The sequence below is a fragment of the Trichomycterus rosablanca genome, chromosome 24, assembly GCF_030014385.1.
Source record: "Trichomycterus rosablanca isolate fTriRos1 chromosome 24, fTriRos1.hap1, whole genome shotgun sequence".
In the NCBI taxonomy this organism is placed as follows: Eukaryota; Metazoa; Chordata; class Actinopteri; order Siluriformes; family Trichomycteridae; genus Trichomycterus; species Trichomycterus rosablanca.
In genome coordinates this window covers 601869-613150 of record NC_086011.1, presented here as the reverse complement: position 1 = coordinate 613150, position 11282 = coordinate 601869, and the positions used below count along the sequence as shown (strand labels likewise).

The 11282-nt window shown below is 32.5% G+C and overlaps 1 protein-coding gene across 1 annotated transcript; it reads right to left on the bottom strand.

The window, feature by feature from the left end:
- Window positions 1-1576: 1576 nt before the first annotated feature.
- On the bottom strand, window positions 1577-5174 carry hoxc13b (homeobox C13b). Its single transcript, XM_062986729.1, has 2 exons — window positions 4613-5174; window positions 1577-1973 (listed from the first exon to the last, which is right to left on the bottom strand). Exons 1-2 carry the CDS (start codon window positions 5148-5150, stop codon window positions 1714-1716), a joined length of 798 nt encoding a protein of 265 aa, XP_062842799.1. The 5' UTR covers window positions 5151-5174; the 3' UTR covers window positions 1577-1713.
- Between the last annotated feature and the right edge of the window lie 6108 nt (window positions 5175-11282).

The window sequence follows — 11282 nt, the reverse complement described above, 5'->3', positions numbered from 1 at the left end:
TGTGTGTGTGTGTGTGTGTGTGTGTGTGTACTGGAGAGCTTTAAGGTCGGTCAAATAAATAAGTAATGTGCATGAGTAAATGAAAATGTCCTCCAAAATTCCCAAACAATTATAAACACATTTTCATTTTGTGTTTAATCTACTTACGTTACTTTATATATTATATTATTGTAAAATAAAATGAACAGTCTGTATTTACACAATAGTGTATGTTAGATTAAATTGCATTACGGCAGCCATATAGATCAGCGGTTAAGGAAATGGAATGTTCATTAGAAGGTCGTCGGTTTAAGCCCCAGCTCCACCAAGCTGTCACTGTTGGGCCCCTGAGCATGGCCCTTAAAGACCTGCAATTAGTCGCTAATGTGAATTACCTGGGATGATATCGTCTTCTAAATAATGCGAGTGTCAAAATGAATCTGTAAAACTAACCTGATCATACAAAATAGCTGAAATACAAACAGGTATTTTCAGGCAGAAAGTTTTGTGCACATTTACGTTCCTATAAAGGATAAATTAACTTTAGGAGAAATTGATCGTTAGTTTCTTAGGCATTGAAATGATTGGTAAAAATTGAAAGAATTACTTGAGAGTTGTAAGTCTTCTTTTAAACATGTGGTGTTACCAAGATTTTACCTAAACGTTCATTCAACGTATAGAAATATTTTAAATGAAAGAAGCACATTACAAAATGTGCACACCAAAACAGACCTGCTTAGAAGGTGAAGAGTAAACAGTCCAAAATACTGACAACGAAAAGTGTAAATGTTAAAGAAGCACACGATAGACTTAATGTGAGTGATAGTTTATAGGTTTATAAACAGGTACAATATTTGTCTTACTTTACAAATAGAGCCACAGTCCTTTTTCGTGTTGTTGTGGTAGATATTTTGGCTGAATGATTTCAGAACAAGTACGAAGAACAAACATACTTCATACAATAGAAAATACTTGCTACACATACGCAGAAAGATACAGACATGAGCTACATCAACACGAACATGGACAACAAACACAAGTACATTAATAAGTAACACTCTATAACAAGCAATACTTTAATATCCACAATGCAATACCAAAACATTCCAGTTGTAATGCAGAGAAATATCCTTTACTGAGAGAATAAAATCAAATAAAAGATACGATAAAGGTAATTTACAACAACTGTCGTACGAAAAGTCTTAAATTATAATAGTAATGCACGTACAATGCATGCTGTACAATTTCACAATTGCAGCTCTGCACACTTTGTACCAGTACAGCCATTTTCCAATCAGAGCTCACGGAAAACCTGTAGAATTTTAGCTTATAGTGATTAACTTTATACTGTGTGGAACTTTATACACGAGAGCATAATTACGAGACTTTACTTTTATTTTTCTTTACCAATATTTACATTTTTGAATTACATTGTAATTTGAAATGATCAGGAATTATCTGAGCCGTAAGTAGACCGTATATGTTCTTCTTTATATGTGGAAATTTACTCCAGTAGAATAAATCCACCACACACAGAAGCGTATTAAAATTGTTCTTTTTGTTTTTGTTGGGTTTAACTGGGTAATTTGTCCTGCCACTTCCCATGTTTCACATTAACCCATTAGATCATGTAAATCAGCCATATTTTAACCTTTTTTTTTATTATTGGGGGTTATTAAACGTCGATTTTTATGTAATTTTTTAGACTCGAGTCCTAAAAAAGAGAAGCTAGCTTTAGTTAGCATGCACATGGCCGCCGGACTTCGGTTTGCAGACGATTTTCTTTTCCTTGACTCGTCGGTTCTGAAACCAGATGGTAACTTGTCTCTCAGAGAGGTTTGTGACTGTGGAGATTCTTCTCCTTTTGTCTTTGGTGATGAATTTGTTGGACGCGTACTCCTTTTCCAGCTCTTTTAGCTGCATCTTGGTGTATGGCACTCGCTTCTTGCGGCCACGTCGGTAGCTGCTGACTTCCGGTTGGAGTGGCACCACTTCTGTAAAGAAAAAATACCAAGTGTAAACAATAATAATAAAGAACAATTGGACAAGGTGTGTGTGTGTGTGTGTGTGTGTGTGTTAAGAAAAGTCATTCATAGATCTGCATTCTTAATTAAACTTAATTCTGCTCCTAAATGTTTAATTGAAATAATAAATCAAATCTGATGATGGTTCATTTGGAGTGATTTACGTTCCTTTTGTCTACATGACAATATCAAATAATTATCAAAGAATAACATTTAAAACGTACTACCATAAAGTTAATAATTCCGCATTATCGTCAACAACGTGAATGGACAAAATGATTCAGAATGATGAAGCAATTTCAATCAAAGAAAACACGAAAGGAATGAAGTACAGAAAACTGAGTAACTTCATGCGCATAGATGATGCCAAATAAACCCAGTTTTAGCACTTGCACAAAAGTAACTGCATTAAATGAATGTAAAACTAACATTTAGGTATGGCGTGTTCCACATAACAATAAATCCTGGAATTATAGTTTAAATCCAGGAATAAACAGGTTGTCAAATTTGTCTTCAAATTTTAAGACGCGAATATAAAAATCATAAACATTATAACTAAATATGACAACATTAAGCAAAATTGTCAGCAAGTAATGATTCTGAATAACTAAAAAAAAAGAGTGGTGGGGGGTCTAAATCGTCTTAAATGACAACAAATAATTAATTACTACAATGTTAAACGTTTAAATTCCAATTGCAAATATTGAATTTCTGTTGGCCCTGAGTGTACTGATTCTCTCTCTTCCTCTACTGGTCAGTATGGAAATATTTGAGGGTTTATTTAAAGAGAGTTTCCGCCTCCTACGATTAGAAAAATATCTGGTTTTGTTTTATAGTGTCATGTTAATAGTGGGCACTACAAAAGACAATGGAGAGACAAACTGTAGGCTATTAACCATGTGAAGTGACTGCAGGAAATTATGTTTGGAGGAGATCCAGATCTTCCCCTGGTTTCTAGTCCCTGATGCAAAACACAATATCAGTAAGTTATACATAAAATAATATAATATTTTATAAAATAAAAAAAAAATACTATAATGCGTTATGAGGCAACTTCGTCAGTGTTACCATTAAAATATCAGGTGGTTAATTTATACTAATATTAAAATAATAAGATTGAATCCACTGTGGACTTCACTGAGTATAAAACTTACTTTTCATCCCGATTTTACAGTATAATGCTAATATTATAATATATACTTCTGCTATATTAGATGATATTTTAACTTACTGAGTAAAATGTGGTATATTTAATATCTATGTTTAATCTACTAAATGAAACACACACACGTCAAGGACATTTGTACAAATGTCTAGATTTTTATACATAGATAAAGAAATAGATAGTAAATATAGTATTTATTTTTAATATTTTACCTGCAAATACATCTACAGCTACTATGAGTGTATTAGTGATGTATTGTTAGAGCAGCAGCAATAGTGCTAGAAAATAGTAATAATAATAATAATAATAATAATAATAATAATAATAATAACAATAACAATAATAATAATAATAATAATAATAATAATCAAAATACATGTTTTCCATGAGTGTTTTTTATATTCACGTCCTATTCAACTACCACTACTGCCCCAAAACTAAAAATTTAATAAATTAAAATATTAAAATATATAAATAAAACTATAAATAAAAACAACTATAAATACAACAAAATATGAACAAATTGCCTTGATATTGCTGATGCATAAATTGTCAAATTGTCACCCACGCACACGTCAACAGTTAACCCACAAACACATTCTTACACACACACACACACACACACACACACACACACACACACACACTTTGCATTTTCATGTAGTGAATCGGAATAAATTAAACAGGGTTTCCTCGCAGTAGTGATGGACGTTAGTGTAGAAACTGCGTTCTGTTAAATTAACTCTATAGTTCTGAATTTACATCTTAATTCGTACATCGTTTATTTAATATCTAAACAGTCCAACTATTAATGAATTAATTTTATTCATACAACGTGAACAGATTAATTCGCCCTGTCACACAAACCTGTGGTTTATAATAAGCCTGAATGCAGCACTAATGTGTGGAATATCATTCAGAGGAGTAAATGTAATTGAACATGTACATTTATTTCTAGACTCTATTCTATTTTAATTCTAAATGCATATACTGGAACACTGTTTAAAATCTTAATCTCAAGGCCTAGTAAACTCCACAGTGTGGAATTAACTCTACATTAAGGCATTAACATTTAACTATAGCTGCACGTAGATAAATAAACTATATAATCATTTATGAAGAGTACATCTGTATTAATGCGGTAAATATTAGCGTTCTGTAACATTAACATTAACATAAACAGAAGTTATGTCTGCATAAACACTAAACTATAATCTAAATTAACATAAGGGAATGTACAAGAAATGTATTTAGCTTCTTTAGCTAGCATGTGTCCAAGATACAAACGAACAGTGTTTATTCTACAGGCAGGTCTTTCGTTTGTTGCACAACATAATTTTTTTTAATGTGTTTTTATATTTTAAGACTAAAATTGAAGTGTCATCTAGAACTACATGATTAAAACAAGGCTAATAATCAAATCAGTGTTGAACTAGCATATAACCTGGGAAGGGCGACTTCCAGAGGTGGCTTTGTTGACTCTGCTCTTTGGAAAAACACACTTGTCCGTCCCAAGTGTTGCTCAGCGCCCAGTGATTATATCCATCCATCGGGATTAAACTTTCGTGTCTCACTTCAGGGTGGGCACCGATCCCTGGCATGACGGCCACGTCCAAATATCCCGGGACGGTTTGGTAGGAACCAGCAAAACCCTGGTAAAAAGCCAGTTCTTTGGCCCGGTTGGAGAGCTCCTCGCCGGGTTCGGTGTATTTCTCGGCTGGGTGGTAGGTCTTCTGGACGTTCACTCCGTGAGAATGGCTCAACCTGCATTCGTAGTAGGGGTAAGGGTAACTATAACCCAAAGACGCCGCAGATGACGGTGTCTGAGGCCCGGGACATTGCCTTCCGCCCTCCTGAGATGAGATCTCGGGGTATATGGAGCTCTGGTGGGGCATGAGAGTCCCAGAGTGTCGACCTAGTCCGGGGTGAGATATCAGCTCCCTGCAATGAGAAGCAGGACAGTTCCCGCTCAGTCCCTCCATGGCTTGATTATTTTCATTCGTGCTTCTTTTTTTGTAGTATTTCTTGGTTTTTTATTGTTGTTGTTGTTTAGTATAAATCAAGGTCACGTATCCACGAGCAACGAAGACATGACATGAGCTGTCGACGCGTTAAAAAAATCGACTTGTGCTCCGAATGAGGGACACTTCACCTCTCAGTCTTCAGCTCATTTTCTTCCCTTACCTCCTCGTTTAGACCGTCTGCGCATGCGCGTCCGCCCAAGCCGCAAGCCGTGTAAATCGTAATTAAAAACCGAAGGGTTTTTGCTGACACTAACAAGAAGAAGAGGACGGAGAGAAGTCGAAAAAAGACATCTCACCCCTTTAAGGGGGACCCTATGCATTAAGTTTTGTAGTGCCATGTTAAATCTGGGCCTGTCATTGGTTTACAGAACCCACCGTCCTTAAAGGGGAAGGAAGGAAGAAAATCAGAGAGGGTAAAACATTCTGGACAAAATAGTTCGCCTTAAAATCACGATATTTAAAAAATATTTCATTAAAATAAGCTGAACGCAATGTTTATAATGTTTGGAAGATTTTTATACAGGTTTAACGATTTAATATACAAAATAAAGATCTTAAAAACAAGAATTTACTGGAAAAAAATACAAATAATATTAAATGATAATAATAACGAACAGTTTTATGACAACAAACAAATATATACATAAAACATAACACAGCACTAAATTCTATAGATGTTATAAGACTGAATTAATCATAAAAATAATCATAATAATAATACTATCGACGTTGCGATATTATCCAATGTGGTGCTAAATAAATAACCACAGAAACATCCGAAACACGATATATTCAAATAAAATCATTATCTGGCAATAACATCTGGAAAATACACAATATCCTACAGCGTATATAACTAATAATAAAGAAAGATTTAATTTTAAGTTCTATATGAGTAATTTCAAAAGGTATTTTTAATATTTAGCTTACAGACACTTTATAGTTACAGCTAGAACTGATGTTCACTTACTAATAAGGAGAAACATCATGAATAAAATAAGGAGAAACATCATGAATAAAACTAAATGATTAGTCCAAGTGCAACCTGGATATCAGAGATACTAAATATTGCTCTAAAAAGCTAAGCTGTGATTTCTTTTCATTATTATTTATATTCTTCTGTTTATTCTTTCATCACGATACATCATTAAAAAGGTAAATCTACTTATTTACTAATTTACAAATGATCTGTAGCTGCTGTTGTGTTCATCCAGTTTCATTTAGCAAGAATGCAGCAATACTTTGTCTGTTTGGCAATAAATGCTCATTTTAGACATAGCAAAGGCAAAAAAAAATCTAAAAGTAGATGGCCTGTATTTTCTGTTCTGGACATGATGCGGCTTTAACCACGACATGTTAAACTAGTGATTTGTAAAAATTGTATAACCACACAGATTTGAATTGTGAATGATGAATTGTTTTATTTTTATATTTAGGTCATACACAGGGAAAATAATGCTTAATTAAAAACACGTTAATGATTCTAATTGCAGATTATTATTATTATAACACATAATGCTCATAATGTTTTTTACAAAAACACATGCAGCCTTAGTATTTCTATTATTTTTACGCCAACATTTAAACCTACTGGGTCTCACTGGTACCCATGATGTGTTAATATTTCTGATGATCAGCTTACAGTGTGAAGGCAAGTCCCAACATATAAACCACTACACTTCACCAACACCAACAACTCATTAACAATGATTATATACAGACACACACAAAAAATGAGAAGAAAATGTGCTTAGATTTATTATGCAAATTCCAAGACATTTAGTGGGACATAAAACTAACATTATTGTTCACATTTATTTATACGCTACCAAGTTCGATTGTTTGAATCTTTTGGTGCCCAAAATTCCGCTATGTAAAGGTATAATAATAAAATACTTCAAACCCCTGGAAGCTTAATTTGTTAATAAATGCATGAATGTCAATCATCACTAACAGCTGCACACAATCACATACAGAAAAATAATGAAACGTTTCTTTAATTGACTGAGGAAAGACAAATTGTGCAAACCTCATGGAATCAGTCCGGCTACATGTCCTAGTTATCTGTGTGTGTGGCTGATAAACCAGGCATAATTAAAAGGGTTTTTAAGTAAACAACACTCGTGTGACAACAAAGGAAAAGAAACTAATTTGGGCCGCCAGGCAAACAGCTCACAAATATTGACCATTTCTTCAAAAGCCAGCTGGCCGGAGGTCCAAGGTCAAGGTAGAAAGCCAGACAAACCAGAGTCGTAACCAGTCTAGACGGACAAGAACGAACTTCACACTCAAACTTGGTGCAATTAGGGCAGCTTTCAGTGGCACTTCCGAAAAAAAGATTGTTTAGTAAAACTGTGAAGGATTTTCGACCAAGCCGAGCTAGTCTGTAGAACTGCAAACCAAACCAAATCAAAACCAAACCACGACAAGAGAAGAAAAACGATAAAGCCAATTTATTTATTTATATCAACCCTATTCAACACTGCACTTTACATCCCACATTATATCCCATATTCCAGCAAAGCAGTGCACAGTATAGGCAGGTATAAAATAATCTGATTTGACGAGTGTCTAATTATTGAATATTGATTAACGTTACACTGACAAATATTCAGAGAAACAGACTATATTGTCGTAAACTATAAGGTTCTGTTATGGTGGATCTATCATCCATATTAATTAATAACATTTAAATACAATATCATTATCAAAATGAAAGTTTGTGCCATACATTAATTGTTAATTGCCGACGCCAACACTGATATTCGTAATTCGTAAAATTGTCCACTTTGTAATCCTTAACACGTATTCATTTAATAATCTTAATGTTATTCAGTCGTGGTTCTGCATGATTACCTGTATTCTGTGTAATCCAAAAAAAAAGCGTTAATAATTGTACTTTATATGCCATTGCTTTACTGTGAACGCTGTACAATGTATGTAGTAAATAATAAAGTTGTCATAAGTTCATGTACATAAAATTGTTGGCTATTTTTTTTAACTAACAAGTGACTGTCACCATTAATTACAAATTGAAGATTTTTTAATTGAATGCAAGGAAATACGTTAATACTTAGTACTTAATACAGCAGTATTGTAGAGATATAGTAGAAATATCTGTTTATTATCTATCTGTCTTTCTAAACTGCATTTAGCTGTTTGTTTAATTTTTTGAACCTCTAAGATAAGTTAAGATGCAGCACTAGTCTTGAAGGTCGTCCAAACTCCACCACAGCCAAGTTGCGGAGGACCCTGGACGGTGATTGGTAAAAATGGACATTTACATGTAAACTTGTTATTATTGTTTTCCTGTAAATTATTATTGTTTATCATAATTGTTTATTATTGTTGTTTGTTTTTCATGTTTATTATTGTTTGTCGTATTATTATGTGTCGTACTGTTATTATAATAGTTATTATAATTATAATTATTATTACTATTGTCTTATTGTTGTTTTTTCTGTTAATTAGTATCCTTATTACATACAAACCAGGAGCAGTAATGCGTTACGTTATTTTAATAACGGTTTAGTATATTGGAAATGATTTATTTAAAGGTTTAGAGCTTAATACGGATTTAGTAAAGATAAAAATTTAAAGTTAATAATCAAACGTGGTAAAATGTAAGTATTTAAAATGTATTTTATGGTAAATAATGTAAAGAAATCTTTAAATCTTTGTTATTATGTACACTATAAACATTTTTCCCTACAGAGTTGATGCTACCCGTGATATTCGTAGTTTTTGTATACAGAGTTAATAAAGAACTAAGTTACTTTATCACATCACTTCACACGGGACTAAATTACTGAAGATACCAAGATGATGTTTAAACCAAAACTGCTGATTTTTAAGACGAGCCACCATCGTAGATGTGCAAAACAATGAGAGTAATTTCTTTAGATTTTTTAATAACGATTGTAAAAGCTATTTATGGAACAAATGTAAAATAGCCACAACCAGACAAAAGATCGTTTTGTGGAAAACAACATGTAGGGCTTCAGTCTGTCATGACTAATGAAGTGGAATTTTCCTTTTGTCTCCTTTCGGTACAGACTGGCAGACTTCACGTCCAAGTTCAAGTTAAAGCACATTTCCAGATCCTTCCAGTCCAGCAGTGAGACACAACATTTCAGGAAAAAAGAGAAAAGGTTCAACATCAAACAAAAGGCTTTTAAAATAAGTTAAAATACATCATTAATAATGATCTAAAAAGCATTTTTATCATTATGGTCACGGATGAAAACAGAATTTATGTTTTTTTTTGTTTATGATACTAGAAATCACATATTTCCCTGGTATGCTGTTGCTCATTAACAGTTTCTTTTTACATACACAGAGCTGAATATTTAAACATCTTTCAGTGATAACTGTGTGTTTTAAATATTTTTATTTATTTTACATTTTGACTAAACTGGTGCCCCAACAACACCAATCAAAAAACTTCTAGCTGTAGTTCTAATTACACGTTAACAATTTAGATTAACATTTCCACATTTATACGTTATTTTGAGAATAATTAATGAAACACTTAAAAAAAAAATATTTATCTTATAATACAGCTGCAGATTGCAATGCTAGCTGCGGATTATCTTAACGAAAGTATTTACTTTTAGTGTGTAATCAATATTATCATCACTGCGGTTTAAAAACCTGTATAAAAGTAAATTAACTTTGCGTTCTTTCAGTCCTGCGAAACTTAAGCAGAAATAAGTTCATATGATACTGGACCGAAAGTGAATATTTTTACAAGCTAAATAATGGTTTCATGAGATCTGACCCGAGCACAGACGTTCACATCCCATCAGATAAAATGAAATGAGAGATGGAGTGACCTAACAAAATATTATTATTTAATATGTGTTTTACATGATGAACCGAATGTCGGTAACATCCCAAAAGTATTAAACTGCAACAATAACTTTTAATACTGTGATAGAGTAACACCTAATATTACTGTTAAAGTGAAACATAAAACATTTAATTTGGGCTTTGTTTGGGTTTCTGTAACTCCTGGTTCGAGAAACGGATTTCATAAAACCATGTACAAGTTATTAAAATATATAAAACGACTGAGGCTGGAGGAGCTTCAGCAGCTCGTTAAACTTTTAAAGTAGCTTTATGTTTATTCCTTAAGAGAAAAGCGAATTAAAAGAGTTACAAGCGTTTGTAAGCTTACTTTGTGGGGGAAAAAGCAACTTTATACATTTTAATTGTGCCAAACAAACTTTTACAAAGAACTTAAAGCGGATTAATTCCAGTTTATTAAATCAGGAGGTGATGAAAAATCATACCTTAATAATTCCTTACTTAAATACAAAGTGGAATTATTTATACTGTCTAAATTGTGTAATATGAGACTGTGCATCTGAAAACACATATCAGACGTAAAATACAATTAAATGTATTATTTGGTACTTTTAATCAATAACAGGCCTTTCTAAACCTTTAACTATAAAAATGTCCCTTTAAAGCAGTATTTACAACGAAAACGAGCAAAGTAAGATATAAGCTAACCTTCAAAAATAATAATAGTAAAAAATAAAGAAAGAAAGACAAAACACTTTCAGGTGTTCAGGTATAGTACAGACTTCTATTTTGATAATGGTAATGTATTTACATTTCAGTTTTATTAAAAAAAAGTTAATATATTTACTTATTCATGTAAAGATTTTAAATAAATGAATAGCAGCGAGGTGTTTGCGACAACATATAAAAATTGGTCCAAGGACAAAATCAATTGCTTACCAAACAAATAAGAATTTAACTTTATTCTTAAATAAAAATAAAATAAAAGAAAAGAAAAAGAAAAAGTTAAAAATAAAAAGTTAATTTTAATATTAATTGTCCTCCTCGCTTTAACAGCAGCTAGAGGCATTTTAGCAGTAAACATTATTTGCAGAACATACATACACAAACTGTGATTAGATTCAAAAATACAAAACCAAGAGTTTGTAACAGCAAAAAAGATACAAAATACAAATAAATCAAGCATTCAGCTTGGTACAAGTTTAAAATGTTTTATACAAAAGATTCTCAATATGCAGTGATCAGACAATGTCCTGATTTTGTATTTTAAACAGGCAGGAT

Excerpts from the sequence above, each read along its gene's own strand:
- hoxc13b (XM_062986729.1), bottom strand. The coding sequence starts at position 5,150 with ATGGAGGGACTGAGCGGGAACTGTCCTGCTTCTCATTGCAGGGAGCTG. Across the intron at positions 1,974-4,612 it reads CTGGAAGTCGCCCTTCCCAG|AAGTGGTGCCACTCCAACCG; the intron begins GTTATATGCTAG and ends TTTTCTTTACAG.